At 39.0% G+C, this 23,326-nt stretch overlaps 1 protein-coding gene across 2 annotated transcripts in view; it reads right to left on the bottom strand.

The window, feature by feature from the left end:
- Window positions 1–23,326, bottom strand: part of edil3a (EGF like and discoidin domains 3a) — a 108,984-nt gene that overhangs the window by 31,064 nt on the left and 54,594 nt on the right. For both annotated transcript variants that reach the window (XM_023401522.2, XM_023401523.2), the window contains exons 4-7: window positions 18,581–18,694; window positions 9,953–10,134; window positions 1,347–1,502; window positions 95–239 (exon numbers count right to left, since the gene is read on the bottom strand). In XM_023401522.2, the coding sequence (XP_023257290.1) occupies window positions 95–239; window positions 1,347–1,502; window positions 9,953–10,134; window positions 18,581–18,694 (597 nt within the window). The remainder of the gene's footprint in view (window positions 1–94; window positions 240–1,346; window positions 1,503–9,952; window positions 10,135–18,580; window positions 18,695–23,326) is intronic.

Raw genomic sequence — 23,326 nt, 5'->3', positions numbered from 1 at the left:
GCAACCTTGCAGGAGGCGTACTGCAGTGGATTTTCAAATCATCTTATGCTGACTTTGTGTACACAGTTGGAAGGATTTAGTTCAACTCACTCACCTGTTAGCTCACAGCCGAGCAGCTCCATGCGTAAGGTACAGTGCCTCCTGCAGACTTGGGGGTAGATGCGCACGTACTGGGCTTCAATGGGAGGGGTGAAGGAGTTGGCCGATGGAGCGTTGTTATCGACATTTCCTCTGAAAATCTGTTGCAGGGGATGAAATAACAGCAGATGGGGGCGGGGAGGATGGTGAAGCAGATCAGTTTTACCGTAATGTGGCAGTCGATCTGGCGCTGTCTCTAGTGTCTACTCCACACTCAACAAATTGCTGTCATTCAAGGTCAATGAGCTAGAATTACAGGGGAAAACAGACAATTTCTCGCACCATTTGAGCCCGTAATTCATAAGAACAGTGGTGTGTTTTAAATTAGTGCTCCAATTATATCGCCATACCTTCTGGAGTGTTTTATCCAAATGACCTGAGATCTAACCCTAACCCTCTGACAGAAACTCTTTGACTTGAGTGACTGATAGTCTGTAAGTCTGAGGTGCGGAGAGGAAGGGACAGAGAAAGAGAAAGCTATGGATAGACAGAGCGGTGTGTTCATGCGATATAGGAAATAGCAGTCACGGGGTGGCAACAGGTCAAAGTAAAAAAACAACAACTTATATTAGGTCAAGTATCAGGGCTTGTAACTGCTTCAAACACACCCACAGGTCCTATTACACAGGTATTTGTCCCACTCTGCTCATACAGTTACAACCTGCACCTCCAAAACTACTGTATACAAATTTACACTCAATCATTTCTTGCTTTATGTACGGTAATTACACATTTTGACTGAAAGCAAAAGACAAGACAGACAAGGAATAAAATCAAAATCATAGAATATTCAATTCCAGCAGTATTGTTCTGCGTAATAAATTTGAGAACAAGTTTGGAAGTCAGGGTCATTCGGAGCTCAGCCAAATAGAGGACAGCCGTGGTTTGCTGTCAGGAATGATAGAACGCTGTGTGGCCTATTTGGTGGCTGTTCATCCCCAAATAGTATAAAAATTCAATCTAGAAGTCATAAAAGTGGAGGGGGTAAGGGGCAGCAAGATGGGCCTGGTGTGTGCTAGCTAATTAAAAAGCCATCTCATCACGTCCTCCACCCTGCCCTTGACTGAGTGCATAGTCTCTAGTCACCGTGTGTGCATGTGTACGAGTGTGTGCCTGTGTGTTACAGAGCGGGAAGCTAAAGGGAAAGAGAGGGAGAGATGACAATGGGTGTGCATGTCTGTGTTTGTGTGCCCACGTGCGTGTCTCACCATATCCTCATCTTTGCCCTTGACTTTGTATGTTCTCCAGGTTTTTCCGTCATCACTGTAGGCTACTTTGTAAGACTTGACGTACTCCGGGCTGCCGATACGCTTTGCACCCTGGGTAATTAGGCCCGTGACCCGCATTCTCCTCTGCAAGTTTATCTGTGGACAAAAAAAAAAAAAAAAAGAAAGGTAAAATCAAGAAATTAGAACTTTATTTTCAGACACTATAAATGTGTGCACCTGTGTGCATGAGCAGTAAGTGTATGCAAGTCATGGGAATCAATTCACCCCCTTGTATCTTTTGTCAGGGCCATCCATCTTATTCAGAAAGTCTGTGATCAAATGGAACATTTAATCAATTCTCATGCTCCAGATCCATTCTGTCAACCCTGTGCAGACTGTCAATATGGTGCCAATGTAAAGTGGCTCAGAGAGCCAAGAGGAAAAGAGAGAGCTTAGAAAGAGGAAAGTGATGAATGCTTCGATAGATCCTGCTTAGTGCACATATCACAGGATCATTATTATCTGAGCACAATAGATGTGTTACACACCAGTGTAAGCTTTGCTTTGACATTCATTTCACTAACAGGTCACTTTGATAAAGCGCAATTTAGCAAAACTGCACCTTTTTCAGACATTTCCGTCTCATGAATTAGCGACAGCATGTTTAATAGGGTTGAAATTTTGCCATCGTTGGATGGATCTCGGTTTAATTTATGTGTCTGTGTTTAAATGCCAGTGGAGTCTCTTCATGAGGCTAAATTTAGAGTTAACAGGTGGACAACTGAATTACTGGGTCTTTAAAAAAGTGCAAAAAAAAAAAAGAAAGACAGCTGTAATATTGCATCCTTGCTTTTATTGCTTTAAACTAAGTGGTCACCATACTGTCTGGTCAAAACTAATTGTTCCTAAAAGATGCTTCAATAAAGGGCCGGATGTCATTAAATTCCAGAAGACATGATGATCTCAGTGACTAGTTTCACATCTCCAAATGTATATCTTTGTTGTAATAAAAAAAAAAAAAAAAAAAAAGTCACAGATTAAATAAAAATACATTTCCAAGAATTCTTCCTCGATTGACTGGAGTCCCGGCCTATCACACTCATGGTGTTTGATGCTTCCTCAGTGCCATCCATCCTTTTTCATCTTGGACATAATTTTAATAGACTGCCTCCAATTAAAGGATTGCAGCAAGCCTTGAGAGACCTGTGAGTTATGTTACAGATGTCACATTCATGTTTTTCTACAGTCGGTGTATTCAACCTGTCATCGCTGCTTCAAAAGTGGTTGCCCTGTAATTTTGGTGAACTTGTTTAAAGAAATGAGAGAAGTCTCCAGAGATATTTTGTTATTTTAACAGCTAATGGCAGTTGACGGCAGCTCACCTCACTGTGACAACATGAAGAAGCCTGTGGTAAATAAGGAGTGCTGCTGTGTTGCGTTACTCACACACTGCACTTACAGTTACACACACAAGGCTTTTTTTTATAGTGAATTTTAATGATAAAAAAGTAAGGCAGGATAACACAAGGAAATTTCAGATTTATAATACTGTAGTGCACCTTTGATAGTCTGTGACAAATAAAATGAAGCAAAGAAATGGTGATGACAATTCTTCATTAATCAATTTAGAAGTACATTCACAGCAAGCTGCTTCATTTTTAGGTAAAAATGAGTTTGGTTCATCTAGCTCACCCTCTGACAAAATATAATAACATAGCCATCTATTCTTCTATAATTGCAGAACCAAAGGGCAGTGCTAATACAGTTTTAAGCAAAGTATTAAGCAAAGGACCATTAACTTGGAAAGACCAAATAAAAAAAATAAAACCCCCCCAAAAAATACAGACTTAATAGAGTCTGGCTCAAGGTTGCATTTTTTTCTTCATTTCATTTTTAGGATGATACATTGTACACGGCAAAATCCATAACTTGATGTGATATTGCAAACAAACAAGTCTATATTTCATTTTATGGTTGTGAAGCTGAAGTCTGCTTCGACTTAAGAACATGAACCATTTTAAAGCTGATCCAGGAGAAATGGAAGTCTAACTTCACTCACAATGTGACCACATTCAGGACGGTATTCCAGGGGTTTGAGCACATTTTCCGGTGTGGAAATGGTAACATTACTATGAAATAAGGCAATTTACAAGTAAAATATTTGAGAGCAAAAGCTCAAACCGATAGGCAGAGCCCACTAAGTTATACTCTCCTTTTCTGTTAATGAAAAAACTCTAAGCTGTGTCTCCTGAGGACATTAGAGATTAGAGTATTCGCTCTTACGGATCTAGCACTAAAAACGAACTGTTTTCTACAACCTTGTCTGAACTGTCATAAACTACTGGAGTAATGTACAATAATTCTATTGCTGCGTGGATTTCTTTTCTAATGTCCATTTGTAGTGACAAGACTCAATTACACATATTTTTCTACATACTTAAGCCATCGTATCAAGTTAATTATACATAAGCACCCCTCTTAGAGCCTCAGAGCTGCAATGACCCACCCTTTTCTCATTCACAGCATTTCTTCGCTCTTCTCAGTTTTCTCCATAGAGATAGATACTTCTCGCACTAATTAGAGGCCCTGTCACTAAAAGGCCACTGCCTGGGTAATTGGGGTGATCCTTCACATTTTTAATGACCACTCAGAAACACACCTCTGTCACTTCAGCGCTAATAGTGATGTATTTATTTGTCTGAGTGAAGCATCTTTGGAAACATCCTCCATGCGCAGAACCTTTGGCTACAGAGTTGTATGTGTCGGTTTGAAGGAAAATACCTCTGTGTGAGAGACAATTAACCTAAATCGCTTGAAATGCTTACAGGGGTGTATAAAGATTACACCGACACACAAATAACACCACAACAAATTTAGTACATAGTAGTGATTGTTTGAACAAAAAAAAAAGTTCTGAATTTGTTTCTTGTTATACCACTTTCCTAATATTATTTCATAAAATATGGCATAAATCTTGGACGTTGTCATAATTGTGGTGTTGTCCCAGCTAAATCTGGTATTATGCTGATATGTCTTGTACAGTAGTTGCCCTATACTGTACATAGTCATTACTGGGTGGTAATGACAGTGACAGTGATTTTGCACAATCCATCTTCATACAAAGACTTTAAAAAAAACATGATTCAGACATTTTTCCAAAATCAGAATTATATTGTCTATAAGTGTATTTTGATGCATCATGGTGCAGAAAAAACTGCAACAATTATTATGCAACTAATGTTACAAATCTAAGAAGAAAAAAAATAAAATTGTGTGTCCTTAGCAGACATTGCACTCTCTAAGTTTGGTTTAAAACTTTGCTACAAAGAACACTGCAAAGCAAAGTTTAGGAGTGAACTCTTACCCTTTCAACCTTTCCCTTTTTTCCAAGCACACAGAGTATCTTATGTCAGAAGTGCTCTGGGTAAAATCCATGAGTGTCTGAAAAAATGAACTTCTACATCAAACTGTATCTGTTCTCGAACTTCATTTGCAACACAAAGAAAATACCACTTGTTTACATGGTGTGATTTAACCTGTTTTCACACTGAAAAACATTTGCTACAGTGAGAAAATGTTCAGTATATAACCATCAGCAACATCCTGGAACTGACTATATACTGTTGCTGTAATTCACACACAATGCCTTCAGGAAACACAATTTTATGGTTATGGTTGTACCTTTAGCAGCAAAAATGACTGTAACAAGGCAGCTCTTGATTTGCAATGAACAAAGCTACAGGCTGGATTAAGAGGGCCAGAGGATTCTGGTCTCTTTGTATTTCTGTTTTTATCTAGATTTAGAGCTCAGTGACATAAGAAATTCATGACAGAAGCAAAATTTGACTTATGCAACATAAGAGAACTGAAAAGAGTCGTCGATTAATGACAACTATTTTCATCATTTCGGTCAGTGTTCAAGCAAAAATGGTTCCAGATTTAAGGTTTTGCAGTTTTTCTCCATCATATGTGATAGCTAAGTAACTATTTTAAGATTTTTTGATTGTTAGTCTGAGAAACCAAGCTATTTGAAAAGGTCATTTTCAGCTCTGAGGAATTGTAGATGATTTTCTGACATTTTATAGACAGAACAGTCATTGCTTTATTGAGAAAATGATCAACATTATAATCAGTAATGAAAATAATGACTAGTTTCAGCCCTAGTCATGACTAATACTTAAATTCTTCATCTCCATTGATTATAATTCAGTAGTGCTGCTCTTCACTAACTTACTGTATGTCATATTACAGTAAATCAGAACATAAAAGCCCTCTGATAAACAATGACGAACAACATGAAATAACTTTTTTTTTAATACTTTCCATTAAATGCTTTCAACGGCTCATTAGGCCCTATTTAAACAGGAGAAAACATTTATTTACAGCAACAGCCTTTGTGTGAGCATTTAAGTGACTACATGGTGACTCGCTTCCAGTTATTTATATTGCAAAGACCACTATCTATTCCCAAATATAATCATAGCAACAAGCAAGAGCTCACACCTATGCTTATACAAAGGTCAAGAGCATATAAAGGGAAAAAATAACCTGTGCGATTGCGCACTGAGATCCAAACTGCTGAGGGAACTATAGCAGTATTGTAACAATTAAACTGCCCTTGAAACTACCTAAGAGACCGGTGGCACTGTTGTGTAATAAAAAATTGCATGGGAGTACATAGTGTACACAAACTCAAACCCAAAGAGTATGTCATTGTGCTCTCTCGATCTCTTACACATATGTGGGGACATAACGCCTATAAATTACATCAGGTTTCTTTTTTTTTTTTTGATGATTTATATGATGTTTATTGTGCAAGGTAATCAAACCATATGCTCTGTATATTGTACCTAACCATAGTCACATCACAAAACCTGAGATAAAAGCGAGTCCTTGTAAATTTGGCCACTCAACCAATATCCTTCCTAGAGCACAGCATAAAAATAATCCAGTGTCACAACCCTGGATATGCAAGAATGTTATCATTGTATTTGGTCCAAGGTTGAAATGATTTTAAACAGTATGAACAAAACCCCCAAATCTAAACACCACTGACATGTTGTGGCAGCACCCGAAATAGGCAGGCCCACTACTGCCTGCCATCTGAAGCAGTTCTGCCTGGGAATAGATGGCCACCGCAGCAATGTTAAAGACTCATTCAGAAAACACTTTTTGCATCATAGCTTATGTATCCAAAAGCTTAATTCAATTACTGTTGATTGCTGTCATGCTGAGTTTACAAAATAAACTGTGATGAAAAGGCATTTGTCAGGGTCACATCTCAACCATATAACAGGCTGTAGAATATTTGATTGTGTAAAGTTACAGTAGAATGAAAAGAGTAAAGCGCTGAGTCTTATATATACACGTGCCAGCAAATGTGAGCACACTGATGGAGATCTGCATCTGAACATTATGTCATTTACTGTTTAGCGTTCATTAAATTATGTATACAACCTTTTAGCCTTCACAAGCGATTTGGATTGTTTCATTCTTCCAACACGACCGGCTGCAGCTATATTTTGTTGATATTGGTCAGACCAGCAGCATATTTCCCTTGAGTGTTCAAATGCAATTTTATGTGTGAGCTAGTAGTGGCGAGGCTGTGGAAAACTGATATTCTCACAGCACACAGATGTGTGAACAGTGGCGAGCTCACGCGCACGCACAATTCGCAAGCACACAAACTGACGTAAACACAAACAAACACATTTACAGTGTTTGTATGCTTTGTTTGCAGCCCTGTGATGTATTATTCAAAGTATGTTGCTCTATGTTTGATTCATTTGTTGAGGTTTAGGGGGAAAGAGCTGAAACTGGCTGACATCCAAAAGTTACATACTGCACCAGAGAAAACCTTACGAATAGCCAAAGAAATCTCATCCCTTATCCTGATAGGGTTGTCAACTGTCAGTGTAACCTGTTTCACATGACAGACATGCAAACACAGTCACGCCACATCACTCTGCACAACAGAAGCACACCACCGACTCCTTAGCATAATCCCAATGCACTGACATGACTGTACACCTCTGTACTCACGTCCCAATTATCCAGGCCCTCTGTAGAAACACACAATGCCTACAGCATCCCGCACAACATCCCACATGGCATCATTAAAGTCAAACAAACCGGCTGAATGTTTTATGTTCCGTTGTCTTCACCCTCTCCATGTGCCAGGCTCCTTTTCTCTCACTCATGTCGGCTCTTCCTTTGACGCTCTCTCTCTCTCTCTTCCCTCCTTTTTTTTTTTTTACAAATCCATTTTTGCCTTGTGTTACCTGTTATTCTCTTGCTGTTAGGTACAGCTTCACTTTCTCCATCACGCTGTCACAGTTTAGTACTTTTTTTTTTTTCTGTTATATTTTGTTTACGGTTCACTGTCTGTGCATCGTGTATCTGATAACAGCGCGCCTCAAAGGCTGCTGTCAGAATCTCTGTCGTCACAGAAGTGACTCAAGAGTAAGAGAAATGTAACAAAGTTGGAAAAAAACATTATTTGCGTAATAGTTAATTACTTAACTAGCCAAATAAATAATATGTATATTTATTATCTATTATCGTGTCTTACTATCTGGAATACTGAGGGACTGGACCAAGGACTGGCCTTGGAGGAAAACTGGAGTTGAAGGCAAATTTATACCACACGGCTATACATCATTTGACAGTTGTTTTATATGCCACAGCCGTTTCAGCACAGGCCTCTTGATGTATGACTATTCACTCAACATAAATCCAGAAAATCAGTTCTACACAGGTCTGCGTTCGTACACTAGAGCAAGGGGCTGCACGATTAATCGTTTTTGAATCGCGATCTCGATTCACACCCCTCTTCAATCTCATTTTTACATGACAACAATTCTGCCATATTTGCATTAGCAGAGAGAACCACTGCATCAAACCAAAGGCTACCCTTTCCCCCCTGAGCTCCCTGTGACAAATGACAGAACTGTGTTACACCACCTGACGATCCGTACACAGCAAAGACGGGGAGGATGTGAAAACAAATCTAATGCGTATGTCATGTTGACATAAGAAACAAAATGAGTCAGATAGATTATGATATGCCTATTGCTGGTTGCACCACAGTATGTGTAGTGTGGGGAAGGAATAAATCAAAATGCCTCTGTTCCTGTTTGAAGCCACAAAAGGTTGATTCATTGGACTACCCAAAAAGGATTATGATCGAGGTCAACAACATCCTTGGTCTGTTAAATCATACAGCGTAACATCTAATCTTTTGTTTACATTTGTCACTTACATTGTGAGAGGCCCTGTAGCAACAGCTAATAATTAATGATCACATTTTTTTACCATCGTCCTATAATGAAAACATATAATGTAATTATAATAATAAAGAGGGAATATGTTCCTCAAGAATCAAGAGAGAGCTGTGATCTCAATTCAGATTTAAAAATATCACGATTCACATTTCACTTATAATTATGCAGCCTTAACTGGAGCCAGATCATTTCAAGTGAGGGAAGCGCAGAAGCTTCTTCATTATCATTTAAATCATTGCCTAATGCAATGAGATCTAATAAACAGCTAGGGTTGAAATTCTGTAATACCACACATGGGAAATGATCATTTAGAATTAAAACAAGCCCATAAATAAGAGTGCTGGGGTCTTGGCAGGGCAGGATTGGCGGGGACAGAAGCTCAGGACTGAAGAAATAATTCAGGACCACGAGGCAATCTATCCCATCGATCTGTCCATGTAGCTCTTTGACAGTAAGCACCCACTTATGGCACAGCAAGAAGGTTACATTTAAGAAAGCCTATGTAAGAGGGGAGTTGAATGTATTATAGTTTTGGTGCTGTAATCATCAATTTCACAATTCACATGATGTTAGAGGTCAAGGCTCCTCCGTGGTCATTGAAGCACAATTATACAAAAGGAAAAGAAGAACTGAAGTGTTGAGCTGAATTCAATCATTTTCTATGAATAACAGGGAGATTACTGTCAATGTTACTCTTGAGTGTGGTGCAAATTTATAAATCTAATCTTTCTCAACAGCACAGTCAGAATTTACATAAGACATAAGAAAGAGAAAGTGTCAGTGCATTGAATAATTACAATAATGCTTACCATAGTTTTTTCCATGTATGACACAAAACACAGCATACTTGCTACTGTGGGCATGTCACAACTAAATGTGAGAACGCGCGATGACACAGTTGAGTAACTCTTAGCAATTCATCACCACAAAGTGAGACACACCGGCCACTAGCTGGAAACTGTTATACCCTTTCACATTGTTCCTCACACTTGACTACACCTGCATCTGTTCTACCCCCATCTTACACTTTTTTTTTACACTTTATTACCCTGTAAGTGAGCCATCAATTTTACAGTATGTGTAACTAATTGTAAAGTTAAAACTGTTGCTTTTTCACAATCAACAGTTAATGCAAACCATCAACTACCAAGTGGAGTTATACGACAGGGAGCTTTTAAATATAAGTCAAACAAAACTACTTAAAGTCACGAAAATCAAGAGAATAAAGTGTATCTATAATTAAGATTGTGCTTCTGTCTTAATTCATTTGTATCTGGCCCTGTCCCTGCTTTGCGTGTTGCCTGTCCTCTGACTGTGCTTTACCTGGATCCATGGCCATCTGTCATTTTCGGCAGCAGTCCAGGCATTGACCAGGCCCTTCTTGTTGAGGCGTGCAAAGTACGGGTACCACTTCTGCAAGCCAAAGAGAGCGCGGTGGGTGGAGGAGGCTGTTATCTGTTGGTTGGAGATTATACCGCCCTCCATGCCCAGTGGTCCGGAGCATCCTGAGTGAAGAGAGGGAGAAAGAGAAAGATGACCCTTCAAAAATGTGTGCAACTCAGTCTATGGAATGCATACAGATTTTTTTTTTTTTTTTTTTTGGGGGGGGGTATAGATAATGTCATTTTGTCCTCCACACCTTGTTTCATTTTTCTCTTCAGTATCTCCACATCAGAGTCAATATCCTTGTTTATCTCTCACACACAAACACCCCAGTCTCCTGTACTTGTATTACAACCAGACACAGCTATTAAAACTGTAACTGTATCTGTTATATTGTTGTAATGACATGGTTCTTTAAGGTCAGCATAGTTTTATTGTTTGAACCTGACTTCTTTTTCTCTTACTATAATTGTTGCTTTGATTCATCACAAAAAAAAAAAAAAAAAGGCAAAATGCTTTTGAGTCACAGCTGCAAACGAGAGGACTCCCCTCTGCCTTCATGCCGTCTGCATCCGAGGGACTAACAGGTCACTCCTCCATCAGTCACACAGCCCTCAGGCTTCCTCCCAAGGAGTCGTAGCCACTCCTGGACAGCATCATCCCCAAAGTCAACAAGCTTTGTAACACCTTAAAATATCCTGCAGGCTGCAGCATTAAAGTGGGGAGGCAGGACAGCGACTGTGAAAACCACTGTCCTTTCTTCTTCAAGCAGCTTGTTTTCCCTCTTAATCCTAATTGGTATGTCCAGACACATCAAGAGCATTTTAATAGACATACCTGTGGTGAAAGGGATTCTGGCAATGTTTATTCAATGGAGAATTTATTGTTCTGCAAACACAAGTACTTCTTTGTGTTAAAAAAAAAAAAAAAAAAGCCAATCGGGAAATCAAGTAATAATAGAAAACACATGAGAAATGAAAGCACAATGTAAAAATAGATGGGAAGGGGGCATGCATCCATATGGTATGTTTGATAAATATAGCACACACATCAATTTTATTGCGTAAAATTGAAAAATCCCAAAAAGTTGCCACTACTCCCCAAATGAGATTTTCCTAATTCCTCATTTACACATAAAAACATCTGGTTTTCTATCAAAAGATATCACAGCTTGTGAGGTTTAGCCAGCATCGGGTCAGATTCAATTAGGATGTGAAATGCATGCAAATCGTATACTTTGCCTCTGCAATTATAAACCAACTCAGCCTTTGGAAAGGCATCATCAAAGAAAACTCAGTTGTGCCAAGAAAACAACCCAAACAGTTCAACTGTGGTTGCTCCAATTGTTGTCCAAAACAGCTGTGGGATATTGCCATCACAAATGAATCAGATGTAACTGTGGGTCGTCAGAATCCTTCAGCCTGAATAAATTGTGTTATGAATTCTGCAATGAAATTGTCTCTCCACTGGAAAATATTCAAAGTTGTAATATGCATCTTATTCACTTAAAAATAGCTTAGAAAGCGGTTTCCCATGCTGCGAGAGGTGACACAAAGCTGGTTTGAATTCTGCTCGGCAGTGAGGATGCAAAGACACCCTCGTCATTACATTTCCCCTAGCCCACAGTGTCTCTTAAAAATAAACAGCACCACAGCTGTTTGTGTGCTGAATAAGTTATGACAGATGCTTAAGTTTTAATTAGTCTTTAAGTCAAGCATATAGTTGACATAAATACAAGGAAATACAGCTGAGCATTTTTTTTTTTTTTTCGTTTTCAAGTATCTCTCCTAATTGAACATGATTGCAATGAATGCTGTATCATTCTGCTGCTACCACCTTCTTTTCACTGTGTAAGGGAAAGTGGCTTGACAGTATTTCAGTTATTTATGGTTTGACCCAAAAAGGATGATGATCATCCAGCAGGAAATATACTGAGGACACTTGCAAGTGAAGAACAGCCGACACTGGCTAAATAGTTGAAAAAGTCTGAGGACAAATACTCAATGTTTACTGGATATTTTGATGCAGGGCAGTCTGTGTTACACAGAGAAACTACCTAAAACTGCAGTCTGGGGCAATTAATTCTATATCAGAATTTTAAAGTCATGAGTTTGAACATAAACCTCAAATGGGCGGCCAAATGGATTTAGTTTCCCACAGCTTTTCTTATTGTGTAACAGCCGTAAACAGGCAGGGATTCCGCCTTCTCTGTTGTTGGTGTTTATTTCTAATGACAACAGGGATAAAATTGATTAGAGCAATAAAACAGAGGACACACAAAATGTATAATACTTCTCTGTGTGAACAGTGGTGGATCTGATTAAAATTTAATCAGTCCATTTGATTTCTCCCATTAGCGCATGTCTGGTTACAGATGATGAAATAGCTGTGTGTAAGAGACTAAAAACCACAGCTGAGAGAACTTGGAAGTGCCCCAAAAGAATGAGGACATATCAAGCCAAGAGTTCAGCTAGAGGCGCTGCTTGCTCATGCCGGATAAACTGTAAGTGTCAGTGTAAGTGAGCCTTCGGGGGACGCCTGGAGCAATGGTCACCAGACGGCTGTGATGCGTTCGTCGCCATTTAAGCAAAACACCTAAACATTTCACACCCAGCACTGACACACTGACAGACAAGACACACACATACACCAGCAGACAATGAAACTGGCAGCACTAAGAGCTGTGAGATGACTCTCACCCCACAAGAAATCCAAGAGTGAGAGAAGAATGGAACAATGAAAGCAAACCCTAGCACGACTTATCCAGCTGGTAAAACAGTGGGGTTCTAGTCAACAGGGAGCCAGGGAGACAGTGAGTAATGTCTGAGGATGGTCCAGGGGGATCAAGTGGTGGAGAGAAGAGAGCAAAGAGTATATCCGTGTGTGTGTGTGTGTGTGTGTGTGTGTGTGTGTGTGTGTGTGTGTGTGTACTGACAGTACTGACAGAGATGTTTTTTTATATATTCCACTATGGTAAATCACTCTTGCTTCACTGGTTTTTCCTTGTGTGTGACTCACCGCTTCCAGACCTATGAGAGGATGGTGTAGGTGGCTGCGGTAGCCTACTGCTGAAACTAAAAGAAGCTTGGATGAACAGCTTTCATCTTGAGACGTAGTAAACCACTTTAAACCAAAGGCTTGGAAAAAGAGAGAGCCAGCTTAGGACTTTCCAAAATGACCAGTGTGTTGCACGTACAGTGATCCACGTTACATTTGCATTTTAGCGCTGTAGCCCTAATCCTTGTAATTCAGAGAGAATGGACATCTTTGTATTTTAGTGGCATTTTCTGCTTAACACAGGAAGAGGAAAAAGTGCCTTAGACAAGGAGGTACGTCCATCTGCAAGATATCTAAAAATGAATGGACGTCCATGGAATTGGACATACACATTTATCTCCTCGGCCAGAGAGCAATTCATTCAAAGTGATTTAATTCATTCTATAAATTTTAGCCATGAAAATAAATAAATAATATATATATTTCAAATCCTGTGGGTGTGTTTGCAGACTCAGCAATCAATAGGGACATTTTTTTAGGTGTTGCAGTAAATAGCACTATGCACTGATTATATTTCCTTTTTCCAACTCAAAGCAAAACCACATTAAGAGTCTATAATTGTGCTAGTGGCTCTAAGGCACAGGGGCACTTTGAGCTAAATGCTAATGTTTTAGCGAGCTAACATGCTGATGTTAAACAAGTGCAATGTTAACCATTTCAGTTTAGAGTATTAGCACGCTAACATTCGCTAATTAGCACTAAAAGTACAGCTCAAAAAAGTAATTAGGCAACAGCACCTTCTCTAAAACCATCAATGTCTGCACAAACCTCTGTGTCAATCCATCTGGAAGATGTTGAGATATTTAAAAACATATGTAAAAATGTGTTGATGGACCTGTAGGAAAAATCAAGGCGCCACCAAAGTCAATAAGATTCATCCTCTGAGACTGTCATGGTAATCCATCAAATAGTTGTTGATTTTGGACCAGAGTGGTGGAACGAAAGACAGACTGTCACTGCGTTTCCTAGAACCAGGTCACTAGCATGGCTAAAAACATGTTTCAAACTAATTCACAGAGGGAAACGTGATCATTTGCTTTGTGGAATTAGACTTACCAATACACGGCTGATCTAAAGGAGTGTTAACTGAGCTGAGGGAAATAGCTCCTGATCAAACGTAAAGAATGTAGGGAGTGAAAAGTTTTTGGGGATCGTATAAAAATAATACATGCTATCTGGGCACAAGCACCAAATGGCATATCACCCTGATTTAACTGTTTTTTTTTTTTCCTTACTTTGACATAACGTTAGGGCTGAGGTGCAATGTTACAGCAAACATTATCATATTTGTCTAGATGTTGTGCTTCCAGCGCTGCTCTCTTGTAAGATATTTTATGTGGATGTTGTGGCAAGACACTGTTGCAAAGCCGCGGTCCGTCTCACCTTGTGGCAATGATGGGCCAGTCTTAACGAGCTGCCTGCCAGCCGTCCGTCAGAGCAGCAGAGGCAGCCAGCCCCCGGGCCTTGGCCTGCTGGCCCCTGAGCATACATCAGCCCTGCGACAGCACGCATCACTAACACCAGCACTACCATGATGTGACAGCTGAATCCATCTCCCACAAGCCCTACCTACAGCCTAAACAAATTAGAGCCCCACTGAAATTAATGCCAGCACACCAATACTAATGAGCATGCGGTGGAACGGGGGAATGAGGAAAAGAGTAATAAACACACAAAACAGACGTCAGCCATGCAGCAGAGGTTGTTCAGGTGACAAATGAGACTGATTTAAATGCACTTGTACGTATAAGATGTAGGTGTCTGACAGTGTCCGCACGTTCCTGTGCAGTTAGTTTAAAAATGTGCAAGACAGCAATCAGTATTCTAATAAGAAGATTTAACTATATTATAATTGAATACATGTACATGCATATATGTTTTCACACAAGTATACACACTCATACGTATTGTATGGCTGCTGTGCAGTTTTATACAGTGGAGTCTGGGTGGTTTACAGCAAAATGAATAACTAGTGCAACCATGTGCTTAAAATAACAACAACGGTCCCAAACTGGTTGCTTTAAGGTCAAGCCAAGGGTGCTGAAATATTTCTTTGTAGTTGTGTTCTCAATAACTGTTTAATATAGAGATATGCTACAGCTAGGACTGGTATCAAAAACCTCATGGTTGCCAGTTGTCAAAGCAACACATGGGTACATAGAAGTCAGAAACAGTGACTGTCAGGAGAAGCGATGGAAAGATGGAAGTAAGGAAAACTTAAATCAATTTCGCTTCTGCTGACAGCAGATGTGTCTACAATCATGTTAGCCTTAAGATGCGTTTGTGAGCAGTCACCACACCACAGTCACCACCTTCTCTCAATATCAGTCTTTAACTGACCGTTTAACCCATATTAGTGTCTGAATGTGTGACTGTCTCTGGACGATTACAGCAGTAACAATATCAAATTAGTTTCAGCGGAAAGACCGAGGCAGCTCGTTCCAAGTGTTATCTGACTGTATTTCATGCTTTCATGTGTATTTTACTCGGATTCACGTTGGCAAGTGATAGATACGATTCTTCTTCTCACTTCTCGCTTTCCATTGGATCATGGGAATCAATATTGAAGGCACTGTAATTATTTCAGTAAAACAGGATAATCACTGAACAGGCAGGGAATGGCCAAAACCCCACTACTGCTTTCACATAATATTGTCACGCTGATTTCAGGTATAGTGCGGCACAGGCAGAAAATGTACAGCTGCTTAATCTGCGTCCGCCAATGTGTGTGCGGGACCTGCCCACACACACAATGTGGGCTGAAGGAACAAGTCAGAAGAGATGATGAGTCCTTTGCATAGAAGTGCATTCCAGGCATTCTACCTTTTTTTTTTCCTGTGTGCACTGTATTCACTGGGGACCTGACTGTACTTCTTATGATAAGACTGCAACATATTCAACAAACACTCAATTTAAATATGAAAAGTCTAAATTTAGATTTAGATTTTAAAAGGGGCATACCACCGCTCAGTTTATCCATCACAAGGAGCTCGGGAGAAGCTCTGTTAAATTAACCCCGAGTGATGTCGCAGTAATGTCATCAGGGTTATCTCAGCTTGAAGACTACGGATTTTTTGCTGAAAGTTTGTGTAAGTGAGAATGTCACTCTTAAGTTTGCTAGGTGTGGGCGTTGACGAGGCAAGGAAGGTGTCTTCATCGAGTAACACTATGGGAAATGTAGGTTTTGGAACTACAATGATACCAGGGATGAAGAATCAAAGTCAGAAGTTGCTGCAGTACCTGCTGCTTTCAGCTGCAGCATTGAAGCTACGGATGAAAGACTGAGACTGGTGGCAGTAAATTTATCGAATAAACCTAATAGAATCCTGCCTGTTATCATTCATATCATTCATCCATTTCAAAACTGTAGCTGTGGTTTGGAGATTTTGACAGACACGGATATTAGTTTGTTTTTGAAATGTTTTCAATAATAAATTCTGTAAGAGAAAATAAATCTTTTTTTTTCTATTCCTGCCGCTGGTAATCCAATCTCTCAGTTTCTGACTGCTTTTCGACATGAAGCAGCATTGCCACAAAAAATACTGTAGGCTATAGTTCAGTCTGAAAGAATTGGGACCATGTTGTGTTTGGCTCAACTCCAGCGCGGCAAGTGTTTGGGGTTGTTAACATTAGGTGAGTGGTGTAGGACTTATGGCCCATTTTACCCTTGTTGGGTATGTTTAAAAAGGGCTAAAATTTCTACACATTTCATCTGCTCTGGATGTACACACCATCAAATTAAAAGCGAGAGCCAGCACTTTCAACAGATGGTCCCTGTTTCCTTTCCAGTGTAATGTGTTGAGGTGCAGACTGCACCACAACTTCGAAAATTATAGGCTGAATTAATGGTTGTATAATATGCTGTATAAATATTGAATTTAATGAGAAAATGAATATGAGCATCATTGAACAAATAATGGAGCTCAGCATACATTCAATCAGCAAGACTAAATCTTTCTTCTGACAAGTGAGTGCTTCACTCACGACACCAACCCAATCACAGTTCACAAATTTCCCTCTGCCTTCTGTTTTTCAGGTTTTCAAAGCAACTACCAAATTCCTGACTGTTGAGGTCTAGTCTGTCGCAGAACAACTGTGCTGCACCTCAGATAGTAAATCTGATAGATTAATTTGTGAGTAGCAGTGCAGGGGTGGCTCAGGGCTGAGTCCACTGATACATTAATCCGAAAGTGTTCCTCGACTGAGCAGACAAAATCCCCCACAATAGCATAATAAACACATGAAGCCGCTTTGAGCGCTACGGCGTCTTGCAAAAAGAAAGCCACTTCTGATAAGACAGAAACTCTCTGTCTCTGTTAAATGAAAAGAGGGCCTGCTTGTACAAAGTGACTTCTCAGCATTCAAATGTTTTGATTTTTTAAATTAATTAATTCATTTTTTTTCTATCATTACGTTTTAGGGTCCATGCAGAAATTTTCTTGTTATTCATGTTTTCTACTAAACTAATAGAAGGATAAAAATTTGATTTATTTTCATGATGTTGATGAAATTTTAATAAACGGGCTGTGCATACTTTTGCATATCTTATGTTGCTCGGATCTCATATTCATGTTGTACTGTTTGAACATCAGTTAAACAGAATCAGGAGTAATTCTGTACTTTTAGCTGATAACTAATCTCAGTGGATGGATTTCAGGATGTACCTATGATGCCTTTCATTCAGAAAGCATGAACATTGTATGGGATGTAAAGACTCCAGATATTTTCATGCTCCTCTTGCTATAACCAAAAATATACCGAGGTAATTTCAGTTTATGTATATACTGTAATCCTGTAATCTGTTCAGTCATACATCAGATAAGATCAACTCATACCCCATATGCATTTTCAGATATAATCGAGCAAGGATTATTTAATAAAAATGCGTGATTTCCCCTTATTCTTTAGATTAAATTCTAAAGTATACACCAAAACAAGCAAACCTTTCAAACTTTTTTTTTTTTTTTGTCTATGTCAAATGTTGCAAATTCCTATTTTCCTCCTTTACTTTAGGTGCTCGAATCTCTCTCAAACATATTATTTACCTGCAGTGGTGCACACCGAGCACATGATGGTTCCTGCAATTATCACTTCCCTTCACTTGATAGCTCACCCTTAAACCCACATGACTCCAGCCAGGATGTAATGTACAGTTTTCTTATGACCTTATTTTGAACTTCTGGATGTTGTTGTAAACAAGATAAGATAAATTGTGGGTTACATGTGATCCCAAAAAATCTACAGTGAAAATAAAAACAATGGACTAATTATGAAACATCCATAAGAAAAGAAATGTCCTCAATATTTAATAAACCCGTAAAACACATGAACAGTTTTCATCACAGGTTGGTGCACTATCCACTGAAGCATGGTCAGATGTTCGATCAGTTTGCTTCTTGGCTAATACTACCCGCTGTGCAATTACCTGCAGCATCAGGTGTGCTGTAAACACTGGGAAGTTCTAAAAGAGTTGAAAGACAAAACATTAAAAAAAGAAACATGAGCACTTACTGTATTGACAGTTCCTCCCCATGTACTCCCCTGGGCATTCGCAGGAATAGTTGGCAACCAGATCTGTGCAAATGCCCCCATTCTTGCATGGGTCCCTTTCGCATTCGTTAATATCTAGAAAGAGCCAAGAAACAAAAAAAAAAAAAAAAAAAGTTGCATTCATTTATTTAAAGCAGACAGTCGGCAATTAGAAAGACCTCATCCTCATTAGAATGCATTGGTAGGGTGCATATATTGAATTTTCCCTGTGTGTTACTTGATTCTGTCTGCCCCTGAGAAGTTCTCACAAAGACACTGGTTTCTTGAAACTAATAAATCAAATTGCTCCTTGGGAGACCATTAATGCTAGAACATAGGCCCAAGTTCTCAAATGTTAAGAACAATTAACCCAGTGTATTTTCTTTGTAGTTTAAAGAATTATACTTTCCAATGTGATTTCCAAAGTGAAATCTCTACAGAAACTAACTGCTCAATTCTTTTTCTAAGGGTTTTTGTTGATGTTGGCCAGTTTCCAGAAATGTTGACTTAATGATAATGATAAATTAATGAGGTGTTTGTGAGAGTTAAGAATTAAAATAGCATATTAGGGTGTTTATAATTGCATTGCAGCCCTCCTAAACTGCATACATACAATTCAAATTTTGCTTAGTTGGCCTGTTAGATTTTATATCTGTTGACACCAAATCTAGCAAAGTGGAAAAACTGCCAAAAATCTTTAACATGAATTATTTGAGAACTCAGAGACGCCTTTGAATTGGGAGTTTTTCTTTTCTTTTCTTTTCTCAGCTGACCATACACTCTAAAACTATTATTTCCTCACAGGCAGTGTTTGGTTTATGAGAAAACAAAGGTTCTGTTTGATTATATTATCAATAATATTATATAGTTTAGTATAAGTTTTTTTCTTTTGTTCTACTTTACTTTCCAGACATGAGCAAGTCTTAACCAGACACCATTATATTTATTTTATTCAAACATTAATCAGTGGCAAATCAGATGGACCACAGCTGGACTCATTGACTCATCTGAAATGTTACTGAATACCTTCACTAAATTAAAAAACAAAATACTGCACCAGTAATTTAGCAGTAAAAGTAAAAACCCTCTTCATTCAAATATCACAGCCACATAGAGCCAACTATCAATATGACTAATTCTCACAGGATTATCATCTACTGTACAGCCACCTTTGCTCTGTAATTGCTCTCTAAAATAGCTCTTCTCTGTTTGATTAATCTAACCAGTTACAGAAGGTGACAGACCCCCCAAACCCACCCATCACACCAATTTGCACGCTGCTCTATTACAGATCCAGTTCGGGGGAAGGAGATTATAGGGATGGTTTAGAAGGAGAGACAGGAAACGGCATTTGAACAATTTTTTACAAATTTCCAATGATTTCCAAACTTGCCTGTGGCAGCCGTAGGACTTTTAATCCTCTAAAACATACCCTGAGTCGTCTGTGACTCATAGGTGTATTTTGGCTTCATGTATATGTAACTAGGTTTGAGATTTGGAAAGCTTAAGAAAGTGAAACATGATTAAAGTAAGTCCGTTACGGTGCTTCATCTCTGTGAGGGTTTATCTATAAAATCTATAATAGTCATTTGAGCACATTTGTAATATCTCAAAATACATCTTTTTTTTTTGGTTAATGTCTCATGCTCCGGGGAAATACAGTCATGGTCTTCACACATAATGGTCACCGAGGTACTGTGACTTGAGGCAGTAGCATTTTTAATCTGCAGCAGAGCAGAGTACTAAAAAATAAATAAATGAAAAGAGTGAAATAAAAGTGAGGGAGAGAGGCTCTGAGAGAAAAAGAGAAATGTTTTGTGATTCACCCAAAAATCCACGGGGGATCCGGGAGACAACTCTATTCGGGTGAAAAGATGTTTGATGAAACTGAGCTGTAAAACCTTTCCCAAAAGACGAAAAATAAAATGTGATGCACGTTGAACCTGAAACACACATCTACTTTGTTTTCATTTATGTGGTGTGCACAAGATGACATTTTGTTTTGTGTGTCAGCCTGGATGTGTACGATTGTATATAATCTTGAATACAATCTAACACTGTGTTTTTATATATTTATTTTCTGTATTTTGTGAGCACGTAGCCGTAGCATTTCAAAACAAGGCCTGCTGTTTTTTGTAATGCGATGGCTACATCCCCATTCTTGTTGGACAGACTGGAGGAAAAGAAAAAAAAAAAAAAAAAGAATCACCTTCTGGCTTACAGAGCAAAACAAAAGAGTTGATTTTCACAGTTGGCACTTAAAACATCCACCACAAAAATGCTTTACACAAAGTAGGTGGATGGAAGGCAAACTGCAGGGTGCACTCATGTTTGATTAGGATGGAATGTGTAAATTATAACAGAGAGAAGTTAAACATGTTTACACTGTTAACTGTCTCACGCTGTGAGGATTCATGTGCATGACATTTTGTCATGAGGGGTGCTGCATTACGTTTGCATTTTGCCATTGCACAGATGGTTTGCGGCTGTCTATCTGTCTGTGCATGGTTTTTCAGGGACTGTTCCCTAAGACATTTTCAAAGCCATTTAATACAAAGCCATTAAAGCTCCAATTCGCAGTTGGCGCACAGTCTCCCATCTCCCCCAAAAATTACATCAGCGTTAGATCAGAATTTGTCTACAGTCCGCCGGGGATCATGTAGTTGAGTCTACGTGGTTTGCATCTTGGAGATTCAACCTATATGCAACAACTGGAGAGATGCACTGTATAGTAAATACAGAGTTGGGCTTCAATCTGAAGCTTGGAGAGTGACAAAAACGATTTAATGATTTTCCTCAAACAATAACGACTCAAACTATTCAATCTCATAATCATTATAAAACTGATAGGTGATAGGAAGAAGGGGGATTTTTAAAACCACTTTAAACAGCATATAATAGATCCGACTTATCTGATGTATGTAATTTCACGAAATTTAGTTCAAAGTTAAGTATTTGTTATGATCTACACCCTGCCATGATTGGTGCATGTAAGAGAGCCAATCTCTCAAAGACTCCAGGTCTGTCAGTGATGGTGTGGTGTTTTTTCGGATGCGTTGCAAACTTCTAACTGGTTGCTATAATCAGATGCTATCGTACTTCTCCATAGCTGATTCCAGTTACTATCATGGTTCAGATGAGAAGCAGAATCATGCTTAAAGCCATTTTCCGCATGTTTGCCAGAATTTTTTCTTTTCTTAAACTTGAGCCGTGGCTGTAACTGTTCTTTGAATAGCTAGCACAGGACAATAAGGGATAATTACGAATCTAAAAACAGCCGGCATGACTAATACAAGAAACTAGACTCCTACTGACAACACATTAGCTGCAAACAAATGAACAAACAAACACTTGTCAGAAGGAAACATCTTGATTATGGAAGGTTGCTGCAATCAAGGGGGATTATGTTTTAATTAATTCCAGTTTGAGGGGCCTTACAATCCCATTAACAACCATTACCCTGAAAAATACCAACTGGAGTCCGCCTTGTAAAGAAAAACAATGGCCAGTCCTCATTCAACAATTTAGCTTTTCAGTTATTTTAATGGTTATAATCCTCAATAACCAGTAAATGTTTGCAACTGTGACAACAACAATAACAATACTAATGTAATTATTAATTAAGGGCACAGCATACCCATGTGAAACATCATTCATGTATTCCACAGCAGATTAATTTGTACAGGGAATATCTGGTCTTTACTAATTGCCTGAGTGGAACACTCAAATGGAAATATGATTTTATAACCACTTGTAAACATTGAGATATAATGAATTCAATACATTAACTGAATGTAGATCCATCTGAGATCAGATGCTGTAGCATTAATATGTACGTCTATAAGTGAACAGCTTACTCTTGACGATAACAGAAGTGAACAATAAGCCCTGAACAATAAGCAAAAAAAAATAACAATCCTCAGCTCATTCTGCACACAGAACAATCTACTGTTATTTCACAACAGCAAAAACTCAACTTAGATACATAATGCTGTAGTTACCCTTTGAGTTCATATCCTGCTTTGTTGTCACCGGTGGGTTCAAATACAGAGGTGAGCCAAATGGGCAAGCCACTCAAATAGCCTGGAGCACAACATACCACAGAGAAAAGAAAACACAGCCAGCCCATCTTACGATTTGCCTCTCTTTTATGAGAGGCCATCAGTCCCTGGGAGATCAGCGCAGGGAAAGTGAGACTTAAAAGCGGCGCATTGCCAGTAAATCAGGTGGGAGAAAAGGGATTACTTCGGGGAATGCAGTTAATCCACTCGGTAAAAACTAGAGAAGAAGGGAGAGGAGAAGCATGGAGAAGATGGGAGAGACAGAAACTGTGAAAGCAAAAAGAGAGGACAGGGGGGAGGAAATACACAGAGAAAGAAAGATGTGATAGCCCAGTGGTCAGGTAAATGAACTGTGTTTACACAACTTCTTTAACACAGTCACAGTTACAGGCAGGCATCCAAGTAGTTCCCCTCATTGATAATAGTCCAATATCTACCATTCTGCATTTAAATATATTCATTAAGCCTTAAAAATGGTAAAACAAAAAATTTCCGTCTTCTGTTTAATGAGGATGGTGCTATCTTGGTTATGACGATTTAACAAGCCACTTTGAGTAACGATTTCTACAGTGCATGGAGACAATAAAACTACCAGGCGTACACACTTTAATGCAATCCAGCACTCTGGCTCTCCAATAATACGACTGTAGTGTTGCTTATAATGCTC

Source organism: Seriola lalandi, unplaced genomic scaffold (genome assembly GCF_002814215.2).
Source record: "Seriola lalandi dorsalis isolate HSWRI2012SDOR001 ecotype SW California unplaced genomic scaffold, Sedor1 jcf7180002053687, whole genome shotgun sequence".
Classification (NCBI taxonomy): Eukaryota; Metazoa; Chordata; class Actinopteri; order Carangiformes; family Carangidae; genus Seriola; species Seriola lalandi.
The sequence above is the reverse complement of the archived record's forward strand: the minus strand, read 5'-3'. Positions and strand labels throughout refer to the sequence as shown.